Source organism: Mytilus californianus, unplaced genomic scaffold, assembly GCF_021869535.1.
Source record: "Mytilus californianus isolate M0D057914Y unplaced genomic scaffold, xbMytCali1.0.p SCAF_8, whole genome shotgun sequence".
NCBI classification, from domain to species: Eukaryota; Metazoa; Mollusca; class Bivalvia; order Mytilida; family Mytilidae; genus Mytilus; species Mytilus californianus.
The window spans coordinates 25,282,193-25,295,547 of NW_026262734.1; the positions used below are offsets into that span (position 1 = coordinate 25,282,193).

General features: G+C 31.9%; 1 protein-coding gene across 1 annotated transcript; it reads left to right on the forward strand.

Moving 5' to 3' along the window:
* Positions 1-2,906: 2,906 nt before the first annotated feature.
* Positions 2,907-8,090, forward strand: LOC127711960 (collagen alpha-1(X) chain-like). Its single transcript, XM_052218115.1, has 4 exons — positions 2,907-3,155; positions 3,708-3,808; positions 7,205-7,420; positions 7,962-8,090. The coding sequence occupies exons 1-4, from the start codon at positions 2,918-2,920 to the stop codon at positions 8,070-8,072; spliced, it is 666 nt and encodes a 221-aa protein (XP_052074075.1). The 5' UTR covers positions 2,907-2,917; the 3' UTR covers positions 8,073-8,090.
* The last annotated feature ends 5,265 nt before the right edge of the window (positions 8,091-13,355 follow it).

Here is a 13,355-nt window from a genome sequence, read left to right on the forward strand (position 1 = left end):
GATTTGCCTAACATCTTTTTAAGTCAGCTGTATAACCAGTTTAACTTGCATTATTTCATCTTTACAATCATCTATATGTTGTGTTGGATGGGTTTATCCTTCGTTTTAACTTCAGTTTTATTTCAGTCAACTGTTTTCACAGTGTGTATGTAAATATAATAAAACTGTCAGGTGTCCTAAGTTATGTGCATTTTGTCTTGTACACATAATTGTTTTTTGAGCGATTTAGCCATCTGTTTTATAATCTAGCTCAGTCAAGAAATGCTATTCGCACCTAAGGAAAAATGCGTAGTTGTTGAAACAGTTAAAACACGTAAAGTTGCGAAAAGAATCTCAACGAAACGATAAAAAAATTTTCTTTTGAGAAAGTTAAAGATAATCAGATACAATAATCCGCGTGCAATAAGTTATGTGCGCAAGAAGTAATTGTGTAACTTGTGCAGTGGATTGCATAAAAACAAATATTGATTTTGACCATCTGTAAAAAAATGAAAGCCTTTAATAGGATTAAAGAGTGAGAAGAAGGGACAGTTAAAGCATATCATGGAGAATAACACGAAAGCCTAGAGTGAATAGACGGGAAGACACCATTCCGTAAAAATCACACAAAAAATTACGGCTGAGCAACAAATAAATCCATCAACAAACCGGGATTGAAATCAGTTATTCCGTAAGAGATTATTATTTGACTAAGCTTACATAGGGGAAGTGGTTTACATTTCACTGAATACCTGGAATTTTAATGCACGTGTAAGACATGATGTTTAGGAGATAATTGTTATATTAAATCAGAAAATTAGAACCTTAAGATAATAAATCACAACATATACATTAAAAAAAATAATATTAATCGATTGTACTCGAAACCAACTACTGGAAATATGACAAATCGAATAACGATCAGATTAAAACCCCCATAAAAGACATTTTAGTATAAATGTGTTTGTAGAAAGTATACAGATACAAATGAATTTTGTAATGTGTTAAGATTAAAACATTAGTTTTCCGATTAATTGTTCGTGTTTTAGAGAGTTTGTTCTCCTTTTAAAAACAGAATAAACAAAATAAATAAAAAAAGGAACAAAGACACAAACATGAAACCCAGAAAAACACACCAAAAAACAAGCAAACAACTTAAGGACACTTTACATGAAGGTGTATTACTTTCAGAGGGAGTGTAGCATATTATTACCTTTTACTTATTATATTATTTAACTTTTCGGGACATTGTGGATGGAACATAATTCATTTCACTTTTGACATAGACTCAAAGGTGTAACATCTCAAGATTATGTGTCGTGTACAATACACATAATCGCTATTTGTCCGCGTAAAATTTTGACGTCACAATGGAGAATGTCTGACGACACAAAAGAAAATTGATTGTTGTATGAAATCAATAGTTCAAGTGTCGCAGATTCCCAAATAGCGATAAGGTCTATTGATGATATATATAATAAATCGTTAAATATCTCAAAATGATTCATCATCTCGCCTTACCTTTCATACATTTCTTGCTAAGACCTTCGTAATTCACCGATGGTTTGACATGCCCTCCTTTTCGATATAATTGTTTGCTAAATTAGTTGAAAACTGTTCATATTCCTAACAATAAACTGTACATATTCTTAATTGCCGTGACAAAACTTATACTGCAGTACACTATAGGATTAGTAAACCTGCACAAAATGTCTAGAGTGGTTTTTATACATGCGATGGATGATGGGGTATGTTTTAGGACACTTAAACAGTTTTTTCTTGTTTTATTTAAAATTGCAAAGTTTGGGATTTATAGATTAGATATAGCCTCACTAATCTTCATCCTTTTATTTTAGTTATATAGTATTTGGGAATGGTATGACGCTTAATATCTTTAATGTTCTAGCCACAACACAGTTATTCTACACATAATTTTGATAATGAAACCACAATTGCTGATAACTTATGGTATTTCAATAGTGATCAATTGGGATTTGGAAGTGTAATTACCTGGTTAAATTATGAACTCACGATTAAATGTCACAGCAAATAGATCCTTAAAAAACGCCAAGAAGACATGAATGAACCCTCCGATACATCAAAGTTCTTTAAGTAGTGCTTGTATAAACACTTTTCAAATTATCAAACTAATTGCAATTCTAATCTAACATTTTAGTGATTTATTTCTGAAGCAATATTTTAAACAATTTTAGTGTGGAAAATGAGAAAATTTAGATAATATAAAATAATTATATATAATCGCAATATTACTTACCGAAAACTGTATAAACCATTTTAAGTAAAATGATTATAATGCGACTGCCATTATATTTATTGCATGTACGCTTACAGTAGAATTGAAAACAAGTCAGCTCTTTTAAGATGGATTAACAAATGACAATATTAAGTGAACATCCTTCAGAATTTTGTGAAAAAGTAATTTTTTATACATTATTTTGAATAAAGATTTACTGCATATCTGGCTTTTCATTTCTTAATATATACATGTTAACCTGTCACCAACGTCTCCAATGCCTGTCGCATACTAAGGTTCTAACATTAAATGAGACATAGACTCTACAATAAAATGTGACTATAAAGTAGAATGAGATTTCAAAAGTCACCATAGGCTATACAAAATATGCAACAAACAAGTTAAATTCTTAAAATCAAAATTCTACAAAACAGTAAAAAAGCAGTAAAATGAAGACCCTTTGCCTAGGACTGTCTTGTGCTGACCTCATAAGCTATTGAAATGGAATGCGGCAACTGTGTTTTATGAATATTCAGCTTATTCAGATCAGCATGAAAGTGTGACTTCAACATATCACTTAACTTAACCTTATCTTTGATGTTATAACTTCAATCAATTAATTCAAGATAAGACTATTTAGTGTTGAACCGTAAACGTGAGTGGAAGTGTTAAATGATTACAACAATGATTCCGCTTTACTTCACGATTATATTACTTTTGCAAACAAGTCAAATACTGTCTCTGGAAAATGACAAACAAATGGAAAAACGTCTTGAGATATTGGAAAAGGTCATTCTTCATCAAAACAGATTAAATGCTGAACAACAAATACAACTCAACAGACAGCAATCCGTAATCAAAGAACTACAAACTGAAATTAGTAGAATGAATGTGGAAATCAGCGATTGTACATCTATGAAAGGTTTGGATAAAAAATATGAAATAGTTGGCCATGACATTGTCAGTTTGTTTTCGAGTAATGAGTTTGAATATCCCTTTGGTATCTCTCGCCTCTCTTTTACTATACTCATGAGAGTCGAGATTTGCGGCATGTTTAGAAGTTCGATCAATTGATCATTATAAATCATAAAACATCGATTTAATGTTAAAATCAAAGATTTTGTACATTTGAGTGATTGAATCAAGTGAATATAAGTAGTGACTGTTGAAATTCTAATTATATGAAATTGTTAAGTTTCAAAAATGTTTATATAAAAAAAATTTGTAAGAACAGTGTATTGTTTAACAAGAAAGACGTGTTTAATGTAATATTGACAATTGCAAGAAAAGGAAAACGAAGAACATACTAAAACAATGTGTTTCTTCTGAATCAATAGCTCCATATCGTATTTAACTATTCAACCAATAGGTTGTTATGGGTTCTTTTTTATTATTATTTATATTATCATTACATTTGATCAGTTTTGTTTGTTTGGGCAATACATTTTACATTTTTTCATATGATATATGACAGTTCAGAAGAGACAGCAATCCTCAACTGAAGTTGCATTTTCAACTCAACTAACAAAGCACTTAGCTGGACTAGGCCATCATTCAGCAGTAATATTTGACAAGGTAAATCAATACTTTATAAAGTTCATATGATGATAGTCATACTATGAAACTGTACATCTAATCCATAATTATTTTAAACAGTTAACGTAAATGTGTTTACCAATTAATTTGTTATAATTATTTCAATACAAACTGTTCATTGTTTTTGTGTGAAGAAGCAATAAACCCCCTTTAAAAAGGACGGTGTATTTTTCGTATTAAATAATATCAGATACGATATATTCATCTCACATAGGTGAACATAATATGGCATAGGTATCCAGAGCCTACCTGATGAAGGTCATCTATAAATACATGTTCTCCGTACGGATCATTGAATACAATGCACGTCTTTCACTACCATTGGGTCAAAACTGCTTCATGTCAACTTTCAGTCATCTTTAGAAATTAAAGTATTACAAACAGACATCATCACAAACGTGTGAATGCCGAATCAGCAAAGAAATGTACACTCGAAGTATATCCCATTAGAGAGAAAGGCACATTGACACTTTACAATGAATTGAATTGTATTATGTATATGTTACAGGCATTTTGTAAAATGCCTGACAACTATAGGCATTTTCTAAAATGGCTGTAAGATTAAGGCAATATATATATTGACTTATTTTTTCAGGCATTTCACATAACGCCTAGTAAAATTAAAAGGCATTTTACAAAATGCCTGAATTATTTTATGGATGAAATGTACACAAAAACTGAGCCATTGAAAGTATAGAACAACACAACAGTTTTATCTATGATATTAACTGAATTTTAACGCTTGCATTTGAAGATATTTAATTATAAATAAAAAAAAATCAACTGAATTATTTAGAATTCCCTCAAGTACTGAACTCGAAAATTATTTGTAATTTCATAAGATATTTGAATGGTTGCACATTTGTCCTGATTGTTTGACAAATATATCGTTAAATCTTGTCTTAGCACTTCAACCACATTTGACACTCTATCAATATTTAAACGTCAAAAAACACGGGATTTGGCAAACAGAACACACATAAATATCTTCTTTTCCTGTGTTTCCAAAAGATTCTTAGTATCATCAGCGTGATTAGGTTAACGTACATCTTTTGTGTTATAAGAGCATGCACCAGACTCAATCAGATTCGTCGCATAGTAGGTGATGCATGTATAGAAGGAGACGCTTATCCTATGGACACACATTGTCTATTCTTGGTTGATTGTTTTATTCGAGCATCAGTACACTACTGCCGCCTTAAATCGTCAGATTGTAAAGACCTAAGAATGTCCTTGAGGTAGTAACGATAAAGATAGATATAAGAAGATGTGGTATGAGTGCCAATGAGACAACTCTCCATCCAGGTCACAATTTATAAAAAGTAAACCATTATAGGTCAGAGTACGGTCTTCAACATGGAGCCTTGGCTCACACCGCACAGCAAGCTATAAAGGGCCCCAAAAATTACTATACTCATATCTTTACTTTACAACCAAACATGACCTTGTATGGTGAAACCAATGCTTTAGAGGTGGATTCGTTTTGCTGTAACATCTGTCCTTTTCCAACATACTTTCTTTTCAAGCGGCAATCAAAATTCTTGTCCTTTATCTGATCAATCTATTGCAGTACTTAACTATTTGATGTATAATCAATTTGTTCTCGTCCTAAATAAGCATAAAGAATTTGCCACTAAACGCAAACAAACAACAATCAGTAAATCAAACAACAATCTTCTTTTTTCTTTGTTTCATATTTCACACTTTTATTTTGAATTTAGATTTTTAGAAAGAATGTTTGTAAATTTTGTTTTATTGTGAGAATGATCTGTCACCATGACAAGAAAGTCATAAAATTACTATCTGAAATTAAATATACACTTATAGTAGTTTCACAAAAAAACCTATGACTTACATACAAATGTTCCAAGTTGGTATTCGAAGAATAAACTTCATGAATTTTTTTGTAGCATTAGGCATTTTCTTTGCAAGATGGCGTGTTTTTGGTCATAAGTCTATGATACTGAATAGGCAATTTGTTGAATTTTGTGTGAAAATTCCAGTCATTTTACAAAATGTTTAGTCATTTTTATATAATACCTGTCAAGGTTGGCATTTTGTAAATTTCCTGAATTTTTTACAAAATGCATAAATTAAGAAAATGCATGTAACATATATAATATATTATTTCGTATTTTTGCCTTTCTAAAAATTACGTATGGAGAGTATCTGGTGAATTTTTTTCGAGAATAACAAACTGAGAAATTAAATCAAATATTTTGTTTCCTTTGTTTCCTTTGTTGCGCTTCAAGCTGAAAGGCCAAGTGAACTTTTCTCACCATCCGTCGTCCGTCGTCGTTAACTTTTACAAAAATACTCTCCTCTGAAACTACTGGGCCAAATTTGATAAAACTTGGCCACAATCATTATTTGGGTATCTAGTTTAGAAAATGTGTCAGACGACCCCGCCTGCCAACCAAGATGACCGACATGGCTAAAAATAGAACATAGGGGTAAACTGCAATTTGTGTCTATCATCTTGAAAACGCTATGAATAGTGAAAAAATGACAGGGCACAAATGTTGAGATCAACCTTCTGTCTATTTCCGTATAAAATTGTCAGACGACCTTTTTTGTAGGAGTTTTTGCTCATAAATGTAAAATTTTACTAATGTCTTTCATTTTTGCGTATCAGTTTGGAAAATATTATAAATAGAGAGATGCTTCATTCAGGAAAATGATCAGCAAAACAAGATTTACATGACATGACCGAAATTGTCTGCCCTTCAATGATGATTTTAAAAAAAAATGCGTTTTTTCCTAAGATCTTTCAAAAAATTTAAGTAACCTTGGTCATAGTATTATTAGGGTATACTGTTACGAAAATGTGTCCGATGAACACTCCTGTCAACAAAAATGGCCGACATGGTTAAAAATGAATAAAGTAAAATAACAAAAATAACGAACTCCATGGGAAACCAAAAACATATATTCTACCACAAAATGGCAAAATTAAAAGCTCAAACACATCTAACGAATGGAAAACAAACTGACACACTCCGGACTTGGTATAGGCATTTCTCTACGCAGAAAACGGCGGACCAAATCAGGACTCAATGCCAGTTAATTTTCAATTATAAATGAAAACTACATAAAAAAATGTATGCTTTAAATCATGGCATTGCAAGAAAAAGCACCGATTACTGACCTAATAATCATTGCTGTTTTAAAGATAGTCTTGCATAAAAAAAACAGGTATTACTCAGTTATGAATTTTTTTACTCAGACTAATTCGAAGCCTCCTTCCCTCCAACCCACAAACAAAAAACCAAAATATTAAAACCTCAAAAGAGACAAATGAGAAACAATTTTCATATTATATCTATATTACTGATCTTAACATTTTATACATATAATCTTCCGAACGACCTACAGGTTATACTGGATACAACTTCCTCTTACAATACTGGTGATGGTGTATTTACTGTTCCCATGACTGGTATTTATGTGTTTACTTGGACAGCATCAGTAGGAAATGGAAACTGGGAAACAACAGAATTGGTTGTTAATGGTACTCCCTATGCTTACACCTTGGTGGACGCAGGTACCGGTGGTGATTACGGTAGTGGTACACAAACTGTTGTCCTAAAGGTATGGAACCGTTTGATTACTGTTTGTCATTACATTTTTATATACTATTTCAAAATTAAAAGATACATGTAGCTGAATTGAATTTTAACAACTTATTTCGCATAATATTGTTCCAAGGATCATAAGTGAAGTACTTCTCGGTGTCACTTTTGAAACGAAGAACCGTAGTTAAGCCACTGTTTATTTATTAATAAAGCTTTTGGTTTTATTTGATGAGTTTAGGAAATAATACAACATGTCCTTTCTTTTCCATTATTTGCTTATTTGATACAAAAAAAATTCCTTTGTTGCTTAACTGCAGAAAAGCATTGATCAAAAGGTCGCTAAAACGAATGTTGATCTCCATTTTGCCATGAGAAACAACATATTGAAATTTAAAAAGCATTGCACTACTATTAAACAATGACCTTTCCTTTAGTTTTACATCTCATTATGTTTATTCATACTTTTTTTTTATTTAATAAGAATAACAATCGAAAATCAATACATAGAGTTTGAAAAGTTATTGATTTATAATTTTTATGAATTTTTTTAAATGTAGGTAAATCAAAGTGACCATGTATTGATAAGAACGGGAAACACTGGAGACGGAATTGTGGATGGCAACAAATATGATACATTTTCGGGCTGGATCTTGTTTCCATTGGAATAAATTAAGTTGACGTTTTAAGCATTGATCACTGCACCCTTGCGATAATTTTTATATAAAACAGGAGGACTGCTTAACATCTTCATGATCTTATAAAAATCTTCGGTACTCTGGTTCAAAATAACAAGCTCGTAAGAAACTGTTAAAAATAACAGAATTAAAAATAGCACACAAATAAGATCTGTGTCCTTCGTTTTAAAATACATGCCATTAAAAATTTGGCAGGAAAAAAGAATTTTTCTAGAATTTTCATGAATTAAACATTGGTACCTCTTTTCTTTTAAAAACTATGGAAAAAATTATAAGGATTTCATAAGATTTTAAAGAATCATAGGGGTAAGCGGGCAAAACCATTAATGGCACTTCTTCGACAAAGCCAGAGGATTCCGAAATTCAACAAAAAGTCAAAAACAAGAGCAGCAAACATCATTAAGTCATCTGTAACACCCGTGTTTCTTTCCATTTTTTCAATAATACCAAATTCTACGATTGACAACTATTATGATGTTGTGTTGGATGAATTTATCGTTTTTCAAAACTACATCAGTTAACTGGTTTCATTATGTAACATATAACACACGATACAGCGTCCTGATTTGATACAGTCTCTCAATTTGCAAATCTAGACCATTAGCTGTAAAAGTAAAGGTTAAACCCCAATATAACCTGAAGAGTATAACTACCAACAAAATAACCACCAACTGGATTAAGAAAATGATAAACGGCATGTAATTTGAAAAACGTGCCCTCCATCTGTGATAGCATCTGGTCTTGCATTTCAAAATTTCAAAATATTGCACATGTGATTAAGAGAAAGTACCGGGGTACTAATTTTGGCGGGCATCACACACACTTTTAATGTAAAAAGCAAACGCATTTGAGACTACTAATGAATTCGAAAAGACGGATATCCTTCATAACATTTCGAAAATTCAAAGGAAATAATCAGATTTCGTAGATCGAAACGTGACACCATTATGGACAAAAAAAGACTTAAAACAAGGAATGTAACACAAAAATTACGATTTATTTCTGGCAAAAAAACCTATATAATCGGTGGACTCTGGTGTTATAGAACAAAAGAAAGTGTTAGTTTATTATTTGACTCAATAGAATAGAGAATTGAAACGGAGAATGTGTCAAAAAGACAACAACCGAACTAAAGAGCAGAAAACCAGCCAAGGCCACCAAATTTTTCTTAAACGCAGCGAGAAAATTTAGCACCCAGAGGTGGGCTCCAGCTTGCTCCTTAACAATAATGTATAACAGTTCAGCGAAATGAACGCCACACTTAACTCCGAGGCATACAAATGAACTAAATGTAAACAAATAGACAAGACTAACAAAGGCTAGAGGTTCCTGACTGGCAGGGTTAAACATGTTTTGTGACATCTCAACTTTCCACAGTACCTCTAGCCAATGTGGAATAAACAAACACACAGCAATATAACATTCGGATTTTCACTACGTCGAGATTCCTTGCTGAAAATGATACATGTGTTATAGTTTCATTTCTGCTTTATGAATCAAATAGAAGACTGTCATCTTTTGGTTCGTATAATCTTTATCAATCAAATAGCAGACTGTCTTCTTGTGGTTCGTATAATCTTTATGAATCAAATAGCAGACTGTCATCTTTTGGTTCGTATACTCTTTATGAATCAGATAGAAGACTGTCATCTTGTGGTTCGTATAATCTTTATGAATCAAATAGCGGACTGTCATCTTTTGGTTCGTTTAATCTTTATGAATCAAATAGCAGACTGTCATCTTTTGGTTCGTATAATCTTTATGAATCAAATAGCAGACTGTCATCTTTTGGTTCGTATAATCTTTATGAATCAAATAGCAGCCTGTCATCTTTTGGTTCGTATACTCTTTATGAATCAAATAGCAGTCTGTCATTTTGTGGTTCGTATAATCTTTATGAATCAAATAGCAGACTGTCATCTTTTGGTTCGTATAATCTTTATGAATCAAATAGCAGACTGTCATCTTTTGGTTCGTATAATCTTTATGAATCAAATAGCAGACTGTCATCTTTTGCTTCGTATAATCTTTATGAATCAAATAGCAGACTGTCATCTTTTGGTTCGTATAATCTTTATGAATCAAATAGCAGACTGTCATCTTTTGGTTCGTATAATCTTTATGAATCAAATAGCAGACTGTCAACTTTTGGTTCGTATTCTGTCATCTTTTGGTTCGTATAATCCTTATGAATCAAATAGCAGACTGTCATCTTTTGGTTCGCATAATCTTTATGAATCAAATAGCAGACTGTCATCTTTTGGTTCGTATAATCTTTATGAATCAAATAGCAGACTGTCATCTTTTGGTTCGTATAATTTTTATTGATAATAAGAAAAAAAAGGTCAATTAGACAGAGTACAGCCACACTAAAGTACTTATTTACTTTAATATAATAATAGTGAGTTATGAATTGAAATGACATCTCAATCCTGTATCATAAATTCACAAAACGTCAATTCAGTTGTAGCATCCTCTGCTGATGGCGTTCCCGACTTGAAAAAAACGTTCATGTCTACAAAAATTACCTGTGGTGTAAATAAACTCATCATAGATACCAGCGTTAAAAACTGTGTATGTCAGACGCGCGTTTAGTCTACAAAAGACTCATCTGTGACTCTCGAATCAAAAACTTAAAAAGACCAAATAAAGTACGAAGTTGAAAAGCGTTGAGATACCAAAATTCCAAAACAGTTTTGCGAAATACAGCTACGGTAATCTATTCCTAGGGTTAAACTCCTTAGTAGTTTCAAATATCTAAAAGTTTGTAACCAGTTAATTTTTAGTTATTGCCATATCAATGATAATACCTGTAAACATAAAAGTGACGACTAGTATGACTAGTGGGCTGGTGATACCCTCGGGGAAAAACCTTCACCAGCAGTGGCATCGACCCAATTGTCATACGTAAACTCATCATATATACCATGATAAACATGTTGTACGGCAGACGCGCGTGAATTCGAAACAAACAGTGTGTAGGCCGAATCAATTACGACGTTAAAGAGCGTTCTGAAAAAAGTCTTAAAAGTGACATTAGAGAAGAAACACGTTAGTGTTTGAATGATTCAATGTTTTATGAACGCTAAATTCTAAAGCTCTAAAACAAGAAAAACTTGACCGACAATGATAAAAATGTTTGTTATTTCACTTTCCTGGCAGACAAATTCCCAAGACCACATAATCGTCAATACAAAAGAGATATTCTTAGTAAATACAAAAATTAGATAAAAACTGTATATGTTACGAAAGCTAAATATATTCAATTTAAATGCAAACATACTTCTTTTTTAAAAGGAAGGTTTAAGGAGCATTTTGTAGAAGGAATATTCACAATTCTGTGCACGACTATTGGCTGTTTTCTGACAGTTGCATACGTATTGTCCTTGAGAAGAAGAAAACAGGACAACTCACATGACTTAAGGCCAACAAATTCTAAATTAACAAATGGTAGACTGTTTTTGTCTATATTTGGAGGTAGATATTTTCACAGAAAATAACATAAAAGAGTTCAGATTTCAGTTTCAATTCAAATATACATGTATGTCTTTTGGTTCCCATGTATGCATGTGTCCTTGGCAGATATGATGTACTTAAATTGGCCAGTTTAAAAATATAGAGGGTCTTCAGTGTCATGCAAGTACTGGCCTACAATGGAGTAATACATTCAAAGTCGGCCGTCTTGGTTTAAATGTCAAGAACCATTTTTCCTCTTTACATTTAAACAGAAATCTGCATTGGCTATTCTGAGATAAAGTAAAGAAATTGTTGACCTAAAAGCTAAAGTGGTCCAACCGCTTCACGTTTTAAAAACCATTGACTCGTTACCATATTCGATTATTTTAAATGAGCACATCACACATGAAAGAGTTATTGCTTCCTTGCCGGCGACGGTTGTTCTCTATATAAAATGTATAACTCTTAAGGAAGTTCAAATCAAATAGACAAGTTTTTGCATTATTTAGCCATTTTACTGAGTTAACTGTCATTTCATGACTGTATAACTCAGGAAAAGGGTATATGTTTTACCAAAACGTAATTAGTACATATATTCAACAGATAATTCTGAATATCCGAGATAGTTTAAAATATATTTACAGCCAAATAAAACCATATGTCTAACATGTAACTAAATGAAAACATCATATGTTTTACATGTAACAAATTTAAAACACTGTATGTCTTACATGTAGCTAATTGAAAACACCATGTGTCTTATATGTAAATAATTGAAAACACCATATGTCTTACATGTAATTAATTGAAAACACCATATGTCTTACATGTAACTAATTGAAAACACAATATATTTTTGTAAACACATCTTCTAAGATACCGTATAGCGGGTTATTTTCGCGGGGTGTAAATTTTTCGCTTATTTTCGCAGATAGAGCAAAATCGCGAGAAAAAAAAATTCCGTCAATTTAAAAGTGCACATGCAATGGTATTGATAAAAGTTTTGAATCCGCCAAAATATTTTGTATACCTTATTCAATGTAAATCGCGAAATTTTACACCCGCGAAAATAACCCGCTATACGTTATTCGATATGCCTAGAATTCAGAATTTTTTTTTTTATTTATCATTCCAGGAGTGTGCGGGTCAATTTTAGTGATTGAGCTAATCATTTTAAATAAGTTTTTCAACGATATTGAAATGAATGGCTTCAACGTTAGAGTGGGAAAAAGGTTTCCTTACTCGTTAGTGATTATCTGTGTTGGGTTATTACTACATGTCATATCCGTCATCCGTCATGCAAAGTTGATTAAAACTCCGAGTAAAGGAATCATACGACGTTAACCTGTCAATGGCCCTACTTGTAATAGTGAAGATCTTGAATCTATTGTCTCTTTTACACCGTAAAACTTAAATGTAACTTTTACCTTTCCGTCACGTCAACAACAAGAAACAGCGGCTCTTTTCAAAAAAAATCTTAAGAGTAAAAATACTCGTAAGTCATACACATTTCAGTATAACTTTCGATCAATTTTAGTCGTAAAATTTTTTGTGAAAAGAGTCGTTTACAGATTAGTAAATTCTAACTGTTGAACGTAACTGTTATAACAATTATATCACAACCAGCCTCAAAATGGATACTAAATCTGAGATTATCACAAAAATTCGTACAAACGTATTTTTATTTTGATCTTTTTAAATCGTTTTAAGAAATGTAATACTCTACGATATAACAGCGTTAGCACATGAATAATAGTGTGGTTCTCTGAACATGCAGTACTATTATCGAAACGACATATT

Coding starts and splice junctions, on each gene's coding strand:
- LOC127711960 (XM_052218115.1), top strand. CDS start 2,918: ATGATTCCGCTTTACTTCACGATTATATTACTTTTGCAAACAAGTCAA. Junction 3,156..3,707: donor CGATTGTACATCTATGAAAG/GTTTGGATAAAA, acceptor GATATATGACAG/TTCAGAAGAGACAGCAATCC. Junction 3,809..7,204: donor CAGCAGTAATATTTGACAAG/GTAAATCAATAC, acceptor AACGACCTACAG/GTTATACTGGATACAACTTC.